The sequence below is a fragment of the Ranitomeya variabilis genome, chromosome 7 (assembly GCF_051348905.1).
Source record: "Ranitomeya variabilis isolate aRanVar5 chromosome 7, aRanVar5.hap1, whole genome shotgun sequence".
Taxonomy (NCBI): domain Eukaryota; kingdom Metazoa; phylum Chordata; class Amphibia; order Anura; family Dendrobatidae; genus Ranitomeya; species Ranitomeya variabilis.
The window spans coordinates 26,218,449-26,233,837 of NC_135238.1; the positions used below are offsets into that span (position 1 = coordinate 26,218,449).

At 46.4% G+C, this 15,389-nt stretch overlaps 1 protein-coding gene across 3 annotated transcripts in view; it reads left to right on the top strand.

Annotated features, from left to right (window-relative positions):
- Positions 1-15,389, top strand: part of LOC143785632 (ankyrin repeat and fibronectin type-III domain-containing protein 1-like) — a 269,138-nt gene that overhangs the window by 45,046 nt on the left and 208,703 nt on the right. The window contains exons 1-2 of one of the 3 annotated variants that reach the window (XM_077274662.1): positions 2,845-3,061; positions 13,397-13,687. The exons of 1 other annotated variant lie outside the window; for it this stretch is intronic. In XM_077274662.1, coding sequence (XP_077130777.1) covers positions 13,566-13,687 — 122 coding nt within the window. In that variant the 5' untranslated portion in view covers positions 2,845-3,061; positions 13,397-13,565. Of the gene's footprint in view, positions 1-2,844; positions 3,062-13,396; positions 13,688-15,389 lie in introns of those variants that run through there. One more of the 3 variants, XM_077274660.1, reaches the window with a different exon arrangement.

Consider the following 15,389-nt stretch of genomic DNA (forward strand, 5'->3'; position numbering starts at 1 on the left):
CCCTGCAGCGCGGCTGTTTACTGAGCTCAGCGGCGGCTTTGATGGAAATTGGCAGAGACAGCAACCAGCTAAGAGTAAATCCGAGGCCGCTCGGCATCTCCTGCTGCTTGCAGTGTGTCAGTATGCAGCGTAGTGACTGGTGGCAGCCGCAATGTGCAGTGTCCGATCCATGAGCATGCTCATTGTACGGCGCTGCATACGTGTGAGGGCACTAGGATTGTAGTAGATCATCTTTTTTTTTTAAGGGGTACTGTGGTCAATCAATGGTCTTTTACTGCAGGTGCAAAATGTTTTGGGGGCGAACTTCCTTTTTGTTAGGCCTTGAAGTATGAAAAGTTAAGGCCCGATGCAAAGTCCATACACTGAGGTGCATAAAATCACTCCAGGGGAGGACTGGGGTACATTTACCCAAAAGTTTAGCAACTTTTTTTTGCAAAAGTCGCCATCAATTGATCAGCTGAAATTGTCTGAAACCTCCCCAAACCCGGCCACATTGACTAACATGAAAAAACAACAATGTTCAACCACATATAAAATACACTGTAAAAAGGCACAAAATAAAAGCATAATAAGGTGCAAATCCAAAATAGACTAAAAGGAGCCAAAAATAGATAAAAAATGTACAACTGAATTGGACACTTGGAATTTTTAGGTAACTCGGAGAAATATATAATCTATCCTTAAAAATACATTACGAATGTAAAAAAACCCCCAAAACCTAATAAGCTGTGAAGGCCTGAGGCTGCACTACTGAGACACACTGATGACAACACTTCCTGCGCTCCTCTCTGTACGGTGCATGGTTGTCATGGAGACCTTGTGTGGTTCCAGTCCCCGGCTACAGCAATATCCACACATATCACTATATACCAGGCTGTGGATGGCGAGGATACGCTCAGTACCACGAGACAGGCTTACGATGATTTACTCTACACACTTTTTCTACTGCTTTTCAGTGGGAATCATCTTGGGGCCTCGGTATTATATGAGCCACCATCTACAAAGATGACAATCGCACCAATGGGACGGCCATGTCTCTCACACACGACCTGGTAAATGGACATTATATGGACAAGAGAATCAATCATTGAATTCCAGTTTCTCATTCAGTCCCATTGCACCCAGCATATAATGTCTGCCTCCTCGACACCCGATGTATAACATCTGGCTCCCCGGTCTGTAGAATATCCGGCCCCTCACCCCCTGGCAAATAACATCCGGCCCCTCGTCTCCTGGCAAATAACATCCGGCCCCTCGCCTCCTGGCATATAACATACTGCCCCTCGTCTCCTGGCAAATAACATCTGGCCCCTCGCCCCCTGGCATATAACATCCGGCCCCTCGTCTCCTGGCAAATAACATCTGGCCCCTCGCCCCCTGGCATATAACATCCGGCCCCTCGCCCCCTGGCATATAACATCCTGCCCCTCGCCTCCCAGGGTATAACATCCGGCCCCTCGCCTCCTGGCATATAACATCCGGCCCCTCGCCCCCTGGCATATAACATTCAGCCCCTCGCCTCCCAGGGTATAACATCCGGTCCCCTGGCATATAACATTTGGCCCCCAGGTGGAGTGGTGTAAAGCTACCAGGTGGACTCTGGAGGAGACGTGTTTTGTGCAGTGACTGATCACACTTCTCTCTCTGGCGTCTGATGGAGGAGCCTGGGTTTGGTAAATGCCAGGAGGACATTACCCGCCTTAAAGGGGAGGAGGATGATACTATGGGCTTGTTTTTTTCAGGGATCGGTCTCTGCCCCTTAGTTCCAGTGAAGGAAAATCTTAATGCTCCAACACAAGACATTGTGGACAATTGTAGCTTCCAGCTTTGTGGAAACCGTTTAGGGTAGACCCTTTTCTGTTCCCCATGACTGTGCCCAGTGCACAAAGTCTATAGCAGGGGGAGTTTCGCAGAAGAACATGACCGGCCGAGCGAAGGCCCAACCTCAACCCCATCCAACACCTTTAGGATGTGCTGGAGCGGAGACTGTGAGCCCAGCCTCTCCCCATCATCAGGGTTTGACCTTGAAAATGCTCTTCTGGATGATTGGGCAAAAATGCCCACTGACACCTCCAAAATCTTCTAGGAAACCTTCCAAGAAGAGCTGGAGCCATTATATCTGCAGAGGGACAGACTCCGTAGTAATCTCTATGGATATAGGATGGGAGGTGAGAAAAGCTCCTGGAGGTGTAATGTGGAGGGGGCACATAGTTTTGTCTCTATAGCGTAGCTCTAACCATTTATCTCCATGGGCCCACCAAGCCTAGTATCATCTGCCCAATTTTTTCTGGTGCTGACCCCCACCCTCATACTGCTGTTTTTAGGTGGAAAATTGAGAATATTTTAGTTCTTCAGATAAAATGCAAAAAATGAAAGGACTTCATTTACTTCGAGTCTGTAGTCCTTTCCCCCAGAGGAAGCATTAGGAGCTCTTGATGAGGTCCAAATCTGTAATACGGCAGGTAAATTGCTTAATTTAATTTCTTAGGAATGAAAAATCAATCCCTTAAACTCTGAAATCCTCAAGCGGCACATCTTCTCCTCTAGGAGTATGAAGCCACTTAATCCCTGACCCTTCATGGTTCCCGAGCATGGACCACCAAGCTGCCAGTGACTCGCCCAAAATGCAGAGGTATTGGTCCTTGATAATGAGCCCATGAGAAGGTGGTGGGACCAAGGTGAGTGCCAGGGATGATACGACCAACTCCTGACATCGGATGCTATCTGGTGATGAGCGGACTGTAGTGTTCTGGAGAAGGCGGGGGGGGGGGGGATTAAGTGAAAGATTTGAAGAATCACTGAGGAAAAGGGAAAACGGAGGGGGCGGGAGAAAGGTTTTGAAAAGGGAAAGGAGGGGCAAGGATGGAGAGGGAGAGACAAGCGAAAAGGCGAAGATTGTCTATAAAAGAAGGGGGGACCTTGCTGGTAGTGACTGACAGGGAGGTGATTCAGGAGCTCCTCTCTCATTAAACATTCCTGAGAGAATCAGTCTGAGCCACAGACACCGAGGATCCGGCTGCGAGGACCATACTGCGGAGACGACGACGCTGCTGCCTCTATGGTATCCTTTGAAGAGAGCATTAGGGGGTGGATAGATGCAGTAAGCAGGAGATCTATGCTCTGATTGCTTATGTTGTAGCGGATTGGGATGGGGGGGCGTTCTGGAAGCTGCAGACCCTTTGCCACCCTAAAGCTCAGGTAAAGGTGATATTATGGAGTTAACAGCTTTACCAGACAGGCTGGTACAGGATGCTCGGTGTAGGTTCACTGCCCTAAAAGATGGTTCCAACAGGATTAGCAATGACTCCTTATAGTCCCAGCTTAACTCTTGTGCTGCTAAGATTTCCGTCAACTGCAGCAGGACATGAACCCCGGGGTCATGTCTAAATTGGCAGGAAATTGGCATCATCATGAAAAACTTTGCTGTATTTTCGGGTGGCTGCAGCAGAGGTTATTACCATCGCACAGCAAAAACCTCTGCATCTTGTCCCCCTGCTTGGCTGGAGTTGATTACTCATAACACTCTGCATCTGCTGAACTCATCTGCAGATAGGAACAAACACACCGTCTGTTTATTTTAGGGAAGATAATATTTCCACCATCCCCCTCCTCAAAAAAATCCACTAAATTTCTAAGTGACCTCCTTACAAGAGCGCAGATGTTGCCGGGAGCAGTGGCATGCTTTACGCCATCAGTGTGATGATGGTGCGATCAGTCAGCAGCTGTAATTCTGTGAATGTCCGTGTGACTTCATGTCTGCTGGAGACGTCCCAGGTAGATGTCCCTGAATATCGCGGCTCCTATTATTGTGTCTTTTGTGTTCGCAAAGTTTGAGATGGCACTAGATGCTTTGTGTGACTAGATGAGTGTGTATGAAGGTTGAGCGCCCCTATTTCTGGAAATATATTTATGAATCGGTGTGATTATGTAAAGGTATTTTTATCCTGATGTCTGTGTGTGAAGCTATTTGTGTCTTCGTGTCTGTGCATGAGAATCCTGGTGAGCTGATATCTGTGTATGAAGCCATTGGTGATCTGCTGTCGGTGTATGAAGGTTTAGTGTCCCAATATCTAAAAATATTTATGAATCAATGTCTGCGTGTAAAGATAATGTTGTCCTAATGTCAGTGCATGAAGGATATTCGAGATCTGCTCTCTGCATGAAGATGTGTGTGAACCTATAGAATCCGTGATCTGATGTCTGTGTATAGAGAGGTTGGTGTCCTGACTCCTGTGTAGGAAGGAATTGGTAAATTGTCTTAGTATAAAATTGTTTTTGTCTAGATGTGTGTGTTTTATGGCATTGATGTCTGTATACTATATATTATATGTGTATGCTGATGCTTGTAATGTATCTGTGTATGAAAGGTCTGTGCAAAAAGTGTTTGTGTACTGATGTCTGTGTATGAAGGTGTGCGTGTGTGTCTAATCTAACACCTGTGTATGAAGGTGTGTATATTTGTATGTGTGTGTGTCCTTGTGTGTGTGTGTGTGTGTCTGATCTAACTCCTCTGTATAAAGGTGTGTATATTTGTGTGTGTGAGTGACCTGACGTCTGTGTATGAAGGTGTGTGTGTGACCTGATGTCTATGTATGAAGGTGTGTGTGTCTGATCGAACACCTGTATATAAAGGTGTGTGCATTTGTATGTGTGTGTGTGACCTGACGTCTGTGTATGAAGATGTGTGAGTCCTAACATCTGTTAATGAAGGTTTGTGTGTGTGTGTGTGACCTGACTTGTGTATAATGGTGTTTGTGTGACCTGACGTCTGTGTATGAAGGTGTTTGTGTGCGTGTGTGACCTGACGTCTGTGTATGAAGGTGTGTGTGTGTGACCTGACTTATGTGTATAATGGTGTGTGTGACCTGATGTCTGTGTATGAAGGTGTGTGTGTGTGACCTGACTTATGTGTATAATGGTGTGTGTGACCTGATGTCTGTGTATGAAGGTCTGTGTATGAAGGTGTGTGTGTGTGACCTGACATCTGTGTATGAAGGTGTGTGTGTGTGTGTGTGTGTGACCTGACTTATGTGTATAATGGTGTGTGTGTGTCCTGACGTCTGTGTGTAACCTGCTTTTTATGTGTGGCCAGACATCTGTGTATGATGGTGTGTGTTATTTCAAGTCTGTGTGAAGGTGTGTGACCTAACGTCTGTGTATGAAGGTGTATGACCTGACGTCTGTGTATGAAGGTGTGTGTGTGACCTGAGTGTGTGACCTGACTTATGTGTATAATGGTGTGTGTGTGACCTGACGTCTGTGTATGAAGGTGTGTGTGTGTGTGACCTGACGTCTGTGTATGAAGGTGTGTGTGTTTGTGTGTGTGTGTGTGTGTGTGTGACCTGACGTCTGTGTATGCTGGTGTGTGTGTGACCTGACGTCTGTGTATGCAGGTGTGTGTGTGTGTGTGTGACCTGACGTCTGTGTATGAAGGTGTGTGTGACCTGACTTATGTGTATAATGGTGTGTGTGACCTGACATCTGTGTATGAAGGTGTGTGTGTGACCTGACGTCTGTGTGTGAAGGTGTGTGTGACCTGACGTCTGTGTATGAAGGTCTGTATATGAAGGTGTGTGTGCGTGTGTGTGCGTGTGTGACCTGATGTCTGTGTATGAAGGTGCGTGTGTGACCTGACGTCTGTGTATGAAGGTGTGTGTGTGACCTGACGTCTGTGTATGAAGGTGTGTGTGACCTGACGTCTGTGTATGAAGGTGTGTGTGTGACCTGACGTCTGTGTATGAAGGTGTGTGTGTGACCTGACGTCTGTGTATGAAGGTGTGTGTGTGACCTGACTTATGTGTATAATGGTGTGTGTGACCTGATGTCTGTGTATGAAGGTGTGTGTGTGTGACCTGACGTCTGTGTATGAAGGTGTGTGTGTGTGACCTGACGTCTGTGTATGAAGGTGTGTCTGTGTCCTGACGTCTGTGTGTGCAGGTGTGTGTGACCTGACGTCTGTGTGTGCAGGTGTGTGTGACCTGACGTCTGTGTGTGCAGGTGTGTGTGACCTGACGTCTGTGTATGAAGGTGTGTGTGTGTCCTGACGTCTGTGTATGAAGGTGTGTGTGTGTCATGACGTCTGTGTATGAAGGTGTGTGTGTGTCCTGACGTCTGTGTGTAACCTGATTTTTATGTGTGGCCAGACATCTGTGTATGATGGTGTGTGTGATTTCACGGCTGTGTGAAGGTGCGTGACCTGATGTCTGTGCATAAAATAATTTTGTGATCTGATGTGTGTGTAGGAAGAGATTAGTGTCATGATGCCGGATTATAAAAGGATTTGTCCTGATGTTTCTATAAGATGGTATTTATAAAATGATGTCTTTATATGAAAGTTTTTTTGGCTTGTCGTCTGAGTTGATGTCTGCGCAGGAGGATGTGTGTGTGTGTGTGTGTGTGTCTGAAGATGTGTTACTTAGTGTCTGTGTATGAAGGTATTAGTGAAGTGATGTCTGTGTAAAGACACAATAATGGCCTGATGGCGGGACATGAACAGATTTGCATCCTAATGGTTGAGCTTGAAGCGATTTGTGTTCTGACCTCTGTGTGTGAATTCTTGTTTTCTGATGTTTGTGTTGCAGGTATTTGTGTCCTGATGTCAATGTGCAAAAAAATTGTCCCGTTGTTTGTGTAGAAACATTTTTGTAGTGATGTCCGTATACAATGACAGTGGGCTCATAATGTCTGTGTGTGGATGTGGTTTTGTTCTGCGGTGTGTGTGATGTGTACCACGTGTGTACGGCCTCTTTCTCACATCCAATGTTCCTAGTTATAGATCAGAATTACTAGTGATGAGCGAGTGTACTCGGTGATCGGGTCTTTCCAGCTCGCTCGGGTGGTCTCCGAGTACTTGGATGTGCTCGGAGATTTAGTTTTCATCGCCTCAGCTGCATGATTTACGGCTTCTGGACAGCCTGAATACATGCGGGAATTCCCTAACAAACAGGCTTTCCTCACATGTATTCAGCCTGTCTAGCAGCCGTAAATCATGCAGCTGAGGCGATGAAAACAAATTCTCTGAGCAGTCACAAATACTCGGAGATCGCCCGAGTACACTCGCTCATCACTAAAAATGACCTATTCAAGTGTATGGGTCAGTATAAACTCAAACAGCTTGGATGGCATCCTGGCGCTGTACGTTTTTTGCTGTTTGGTAAGAGAAGCTTCAGAAACCTACCTCCATCAGTTTAATCATACCTCCCAACCGTCCCGGATCCCGCGGGACTGTCCTGATTTTGACAGCCAGCCCCGGGATCCCGGGCGGGGACACTAATGTCCCGCACTACGTGCCTGGGGCGGGGACAATGCAGGGGGCGGCACCTGAGTAGCTTAGGTTTGTGGCTGTTTTTTTTTTCTTATACATGCTGGGTCTCCTCCCGACCGACCCCGCCCCCTGTGCGGCGCTGCCAAGCTGAGGCAGAGAGCCAGCAGCGATCAAGATGAGAGGTCAGCCACTCACTTCCTCCTGTGTGTGCACGGAGCTCCGGCGTCTCCTGCTCTTAGCTGCTATCCCGGCAGAGAAGGAGAGACGGGGGAGGTGCCGGGACAGTGCAGAGCTGTGAGCAGCCGGAGAAACTGAAGAGCTGCAGTGCACATGGACAGATCAGCCGCCCCTGCACCACAGAGGAGATTGTGTGTGTGTGTGATGTGTGTGTGATGTGTGTGTGTGTGTGTGTGAGATGTGTGATGCTGCATTTGTGTGTGTGTCATGTGTGTATGAGGTATCTGGTGTGTGTGATGGCTGGGTGTGTGTGTGATGGCTGGGTGTGTGTGTGTGATGGCTGGGTGTGTGTGTGATGGCTGGGTGTGTGTGTGATGGCTGCGTGTGTGATGCATTTGTGTCAAAGCTGCATGTGTTTGTGAGCTGCGTTTGTGATGCTGCGTGTGTATGTGTGATACTGTGTGTGTGATGCTGCATGTGTGTGAGCTGCGTGCGTGTGTGAGCTGTGTGTGTGAGCGTGTGTGTGAGCTGCATGCCTGTATGTCATTATACAGTATGGAGAACTGTGGCCATTATACAGTATGGAGCATCATGTGCGGTCATTATACAGTATGCAGCATCATGTGCAGCCAGCATACAGTATGGAGCATTATGTGCGGTCATTATACAGTATGGCGCATCATGTGCGGTCATTATACAGTATGCAGCATCATGTGCAGTCATTATACAGTATGCAGCATCATGTGCAGCCAGCATACAGTATGGAGCATTATGTGCGGTCATTATACAGTATGGCGCATCATGTGCGGTCATTATACAGTATGGAGCATCATGTGCAGTCATTATACAGTATGGAGCATCATGTGCAGTCATTATACAGTATGCAGCATCATGTGCAGTCATTATACAGTATGAAGCATCATGTGCAGCCAGCATACAGTATGGAGCATTATGTGCGGTCATTATACAGTATGGAGCATTATGTGCGGTCATTATACAGTATGGAGCATCATGTGCGGTCATTATACAATATGGAGCATCATGTGCAGCCAGTATACAGTATGGAGCATCATGTGCGGTCATTATACAATATGGAGCATCATGTGCAGTCATTATACAGTATGGAGCATCATGTGCAGCCAGTATACAGTATGGAGCATCATGTGCGGTCATTATACAATATGGATCATCATGTGCGGTCATTATACAGTATGGAGCATCATGTGCGTTCATTATACAGTATGGAGCATCATGTGCGGCCATTATACAGTATGCATGCGGTCATTATACAGTATGGAGCATCATGTGCGGTCATTATACAGTATGGAGCATCATGTGTGGCCATTATACAGTATGGAGCATCATGTGCGTTCATTATACAGTATGGAGCATCATGTGCGGCCATTATACAGTATGCATGCGGTCATTATACAGTATGGAGCATCATGTGTGGCCATTATACAGTATGGAGCATCATGTGTGGCCATTATACAGTATGGAGCATCATGTGCGGTCATTATACAGTATGGAGCATCATGTGCGGTCATTATACAGTATGGAGCATCATGTGCGGCCATTATACAGTATGCATGCGGTCATTATACAGTATGGAGCGTCATGTGTGTTCATTATACAGTATGGAGCGTCATGTGTGGCCATTATACAGTATGGGGCATCATGTGTGGTCATTATACAGTATGGAGCACTGTGTGGCCATATTTTTTTGTTTATAACTATTGTATATGAAACAGTGTGATCGGCAGTGCTAAATGGGTGTGGTTGGGACGTGGATATGGGTGTGACTAATTATGAATGGATGTGGTCAGAGGCGTGGCCTAAAATTTGCCGCGGCGCACTTTGCGCGCCGCAAACTTTGTCCCTCTTTCCCATCTTCAAAAGTTGGGAGGTATGGTTTAATTCATACAAGGAAAAAAAAAACCCGACAAATGGACTGAATGCTGATGGAAATCTGTTCCTGCACAATGATGAAATTTGGTAAAAAAAAAAAATTGTTGTGCTGTCCGTGTTAAAAAGGACCAAGTGCCCGGGGGGGGGGGGGGGGGGGGGGGGGAAATATATATATATTTTTCTCTATTGTTTTTTGCTCTCTCTCTCTCTCTTTCCTCGCAGTACACACTCACCTGCTCCTAAAGGGACAGCGTGCAAATAGTAAATGCCTTCAGCTTGTAGCGAGTCATAAGTAGATAGGTGTACTACTCGTGAGTTGTGAGGTCCCCTGGTCCTTGGATCAGCCAGTATTCGGAAGTCTTGTATCCGTAGTCCCCTGGTCCTGGATCAGCCAGTATTCGGAACCTGTACTCCTGGTCCTGGTGTGGCCAGTCTTGTATCCGTAGTCCCCTGGTCCTGGATCAGCCAGTATTCGAAACCTGTACTCCTGGTCCTGGTGTGGCCAGTCTTGTATCCGTAGTCCCCTGGTCCTGGATCAGCCAGTATTCGGAACCTGTACTCCTGGTCCCGGTGTGGCCAGTCTTGTATCCGTAGTCCCCTGGTCTTGGATCAGCCAGTATTCGGAACCTGTACTCCTGGTCCTGGTGTGGCCAGTCTTGTATCCGTAGTCCCCTGGTCCTGGATCAGCCAGTATTCGGAACCTGTACTCCTGGTCCTGGCGTGGCCAGTCTTGTATCCGTAGTCCCCTGGTCCTGGATCAGCCAGTATTCGGAACCTGTACTCCTGGTCCTGGTGTGGCCAGTCTTGTATCCGTAGTCCCCTGGTCCTGGATCAGCCAGTATTCGGAACCTGTACTCCTGGTCCTGGTGTGGCCAGTCTTGTATCCGTAGTCCCCTGGTCCTGGATCAGCCAGTATTCGGAACCTGTACTCCTGGTCCTGGTGTGGCCAGTCTTGTATCCGTACTCCCCTGGTCCTGGATCAGCCAGTATTCGGAACCTGTACTCCTGGTCCCGGTGTGGCCAGTCTTGTATCCGTAGTCCCCCGGTCCTGGAGCAGCCAGTGCCTAACTCTCCTCCCCTGGTCCAAGAGTGGCCAAAAACTGATCCAGAATTCTACAGCAGCGTGTCTGAATTTAGCCTGAATTTGTGTCCGCAACCGTTCTGTAGAGGTGTCTGAACGGAGACCTAGCCCTAATCTGTGTCCGCGTACCTGACCCCAGCTGCAGTGCTGGCCTCTGCCCATCAGTGGTACCTGGCAGCTCCCTGCAGCCCAGTCTGTCTCCACCATCAGGGGCTCCAGTGAACACAGGTAGCCACTTGGCTACGCTCCTTCCTAGGCAGGCCTGACCCTGTGGCACAGTGGGTCCACAAATCCACATATACGGCAACCTGATTGTCAGTGCTCAAAAAGTAATTGTAACCTGTACTGATCATCCGTATTGAATTCCAGTTTTACGGACACAGTGTTTGGTCTTGCAAATTATATTAATTGGTCATATATAAAAACGGGCACAAGGCTGACAACACATGTGCGGTCGTCTGAGCCCAGCCGTAGGCTGTATCGTGTGATGGGGTGCACTGCGGGTGTCTTCACGCACAGTGGTTACAATTAGATCTATGTCGTTCTCTGTACGGTTATTATTGTGCCTGTGTGTATTTTCGTGTGTATTCACGTAGAGCAGTTGCTTGTATCTGATGCTTATAAATTACTAGGACGGAGATATTTGATGCAGACAAAAAGTGGAGCAGCTTCACATAATAACTATTCAGATCCCTTTCTCGCTGCGATGTGGAGGACGACTTGTTACAGGAATCTGCTTTGCTTTTTTTTTTTTCTTGCATGGTCTTAAACAATGATGTCTGGGTCTATTTGACCCAATGACTCAACAAAGTACTTCTCTTTGGGTACATTGTATCAGCATCATGGCGGACACTTCTCCGGTATAGCAGGAGGGTCATTTACTGAAAATGGGTTTATGTTCTCGTAGAAGTTCCATGTCTTGTGTTTTGTTTTATTTTTTTATTTTCTTTTATGATATTCACATGTGGAACATTTGTGTTATGTTGTGTGAAGTCAACGTTTTGTGCATTTAGACAACATCTGGCTGTTCGTTTGGTTGTGTGGATGTTCGGTCCCAGTATGTTCCTTAGGCCACGTTCACACCTCAGTATTTGGTCAGTATTTCACATCAGTATTTGTAAGCCAAAACCAGGAGTGGGTGATAAATACAGAAGTGGTGACGAGTTTCTATCACACTCTTTTCTCTGATTGTTCCACTCCTGGTTTTGCCTTACAAATACTGATGTAAAATACTGACCAAATACTGACCGTGTGCACATGGCCTTATTATGTGAGTTGTGTGCTGCTCTCTTTATTTGGGAAAACTGGTTTCATAGTTTGTAAATTTGTGTCACGTTTTGGTTTTTCAGGTTGCATTTTCTTTGTTTGTATTTAAGACTTCAAAACTTTTAATTCACGAGGGGTCTGTGTCCTGACGTCTGTGTATTAGGAGGAGGACGGGACCGTGTCCTGATGGCTGTGTATAAGGAGGAGGACGGGGCCGTGTCCTGATGGCTGTGTATTAGGAGGAGGACCGGGCCGTGTCCTGATCCCTGTGTATTAGGAGGAGGATGGGGCCGTGTCCTGATCCCTGTGTATTAGGAGGAGGACGGGGCCGTGTCCTGATCCCTGTGTATTAGGAGGAGGACGGGGCCGTGTCCTGATGGCTGTGTATTAGGAGGAGGACGGGGCCGTGTCCTGACGGCTGTGTATGAGGAGGAGGACGGGACCGTGTCCTGATGGCTGTGTATTAGGAGGAGGACGGGGCCGTGTCCTGATGGCTGTGTATTAGGAGGAGGAGGACGGGGCCGTGTCCTGATGGCTGTGTATTAGGAGGAGGACGTGGCTTTGTATTATGAGGACAGGTTTTGTAGATGTAGGCTCTTGTGTACTTATTTAGTAAAGTATCTGATCCCTAATCATAGTGGGATGTACATATTTCCAATAGAACTTTTTCACATTGTCCCATTCGCCTTTTTGTCACTATTATCTTTTATGTTTGTGTCTGTTGTACTATTATAATACCCATTGTGTCCCAATGAGTCTGATGACTTTTATGATGCTTTTCACACATCCATTTCTTTTTGGTTTTCTTCCGCTCCATATGTCACATCTGCCATATTTTCTCTTGAGATATGTATATTTCGCTGTTGTTAAAAAGTCCTTAAACCTGTCGTTGAGTGTTCACATGGCAACCACTATTTCTATGAATACCACTATAATTAGGTAGCAAAGAGCTGGATTTTATTGTAGCCTGACTGGCAAAAAATTAAAAAAGTACAAGAAGTGTGGTGAATGAGTGTATACTTTCTATACAATCCATGGCACTGCACATGGGACTCGTACATTTCTCCATATTCACTGTTTGAGCTCTGCTGCATCGGTGACTCCAGCCTATCTGCATAGTCTGTTGGAGTTTCCAGTAGTGAAAAACGCATCACCGTTCATTGCTGCGTCATTTATACTGCCGCTCGGCTGGTTCGGGTTGGCTTCTGTGTATAAACACGAGCACTGCATGTTTTTAAGTGTCCCTGCATGGTATAATGACTCTCCTAACTTGCTGCTGGAAAGTGTTTTTCTTTTAAGAGGATGTGTCACTTGGTATAAAGGTTGATATTTTTTTAATCTGGTCTAAATGCCTCTGTTCTCCTGAATCCGGTGATGTTTTTCTTTTTTTCCTACCCCTCTCCGTCCCTGAGATATAACCTCCTCTTATCTGTATATAAATCTAGACTTTTTCTCCAACTGGGTGTGGTGCTCAAGAGAAGTGTTGAGAACCACACCCACTTGTAAAACAAGGTTTAATTTACCCACAGGGAAGAAAGAGCCATATCTCAGGAACCGAGAGGCGCAGGAACAAATGAAAAACAACGCCGGATTCAGGACAACGGCGGCATTTACACCATTTAAAAAAAATATATATATTCAGGGAAAGGAAACTTTGTACCTCAACATTGTGGTTGTCCTCTTTAACTTGAAGCCCATAGGATTGGTTGCGGTTCCTGAGATGATCATTACCTAAGACGCTCGGGATATTGAAGAGAGAATCTCTGCTCCTTCTCCCTCAGGGGATGCTGCCAGAATTCACATCATACCTGCCCAAGCTTTGGGGGCAGAGGGTGAAGTCCTCGTCACATGAGAAACTAGGGTGGCAGCATGTCCTCATTTGGGAAGCTGACCGAGTATTTCAGCTTGAGGAAATCAAGAGAGGACATCCGGCCCGGGCGCAGCACTGGAAGGAGGAGCGGCAGCTATTGTTGCACTGTCACACAGTCCAGGTAGAAAACTTATCATTGTTTGGATTGTTTTTTCATATATTTATGCAATATTTTTGCTTGCTGACAGTGAATGGAAACAATTATTTGTTTTTTTGCACTCAGCTTATTTAAAACCTGTACGCGCTATAGTGCCATACCAAACTGTGAAAGGGTGAAATACATGGTGGTCCTCTAATGTAATGTTGGTCATTCCATACCCTAGTCTGTGAGGTCCCAGTGGTCAGATCTCGACCAATTCAGACCCCCAGCAATGAGCAATTTATCACCGAATCCTGTGAATATGTAATAACTTCTCTTGGTTCAAGCCAGGCAAAATGGTGGTACTCCACTCGCCTATAAGGGTTGACCTGATAAAGAGATCTTTTCGGGTTCGGCCCTGAAACGCGTGGTCAAAGCTCAGTACAGTTTACCCCTTTCTTCTGAACTATTTTTTATATTGTAATGAGTTGTGTCATGAACGGGCATAAGTAAGAGGATGTTTCCATTCACTGATGGCAATTCGAGATCTAGTAGATGAGTTTTAACTTGACGTTTCTGTAACTGATCTGCATGATGACGGGTTTTTGTGAATCTTGCATTGATGGTTTATTGACCCGAGCCCATATATGCTTGATACTGAAACCCATTTGCGATTTTTAATTCTTTGGGTAAGTTACTTAAGTAATTATTGTTATAATTTACTCTAATCCCTTCCCCAGTGAAGTGTCCCTACCACAGGCAGCCATTGCTATAGTAGAAGTATGTAACTTTCTTCTTACATTATATTAGTCAAGTATGGCATTATCACATGGATCAGGGCCCTGGTGCTCCTCTAATCCCATTCCCGGTCTTGGACCCCATTATTCACTGTAGAATGGGGATTATCTGTGCTGCCATTTCACTGAGGGATCAGATTACAACTGCCTCTTAAAGTTTATAGAGAAGTAAGAAGGAGCAGAGTAAGAAAGAGAAGCAGAGAGACACACACAGACAATGCTGCAGTTTTCCAGTAAGTGTTTTATCTCACCTAGAGCTGGATTCATGGCTACACTGCTCAGTGCTGCTTTAGAATGTTCTACATCAGGGGTGGGCAATTAATTTTGCCATGGGGCCGCATGAGAAATTGGGATGGTTTTAGAGGGCCAGACTAATATATGCCCCATACAGACACTTGAGCCATATAGTGCTGCACAAACGTTATGGCCCCATATACTGCAGCACAAACGTTATGGCCCCATATACTGCAGCACAAACAGTATGGCCCCATATACTGCTGCCACACATTATGGCCCCATATACTGCAGCACAAACAGTATGGCCCCATATACTGCTGCAAAAACGTTATGGCCCCATATACTGCAGCACAAACAGTATGGCCCCATATACTACTGCACACACATTATGGCCCCATATACTGCAGCACAAACAGTATGGCCCCATATACTGCAGCACAAACGTTATGGCCCCATATACTGCAGCACACACATTATGGCCCCATATACTGCAGCACAAACAGTATGGCCCCATATACTGCTGCACAAACGTTATGGCCCCATATACTGCAGCACACACATTATGGCCCCATATACTGCAGCACAAACAGTATGGCCCCATATACTGCTGCACAAACGTTATGGCCCCATATACTGCAGCACAAACAGTATGGCCCCATATACTGCTGCACAAACGTTATGGCCCCATATACTGCAGCACAAACAGTATG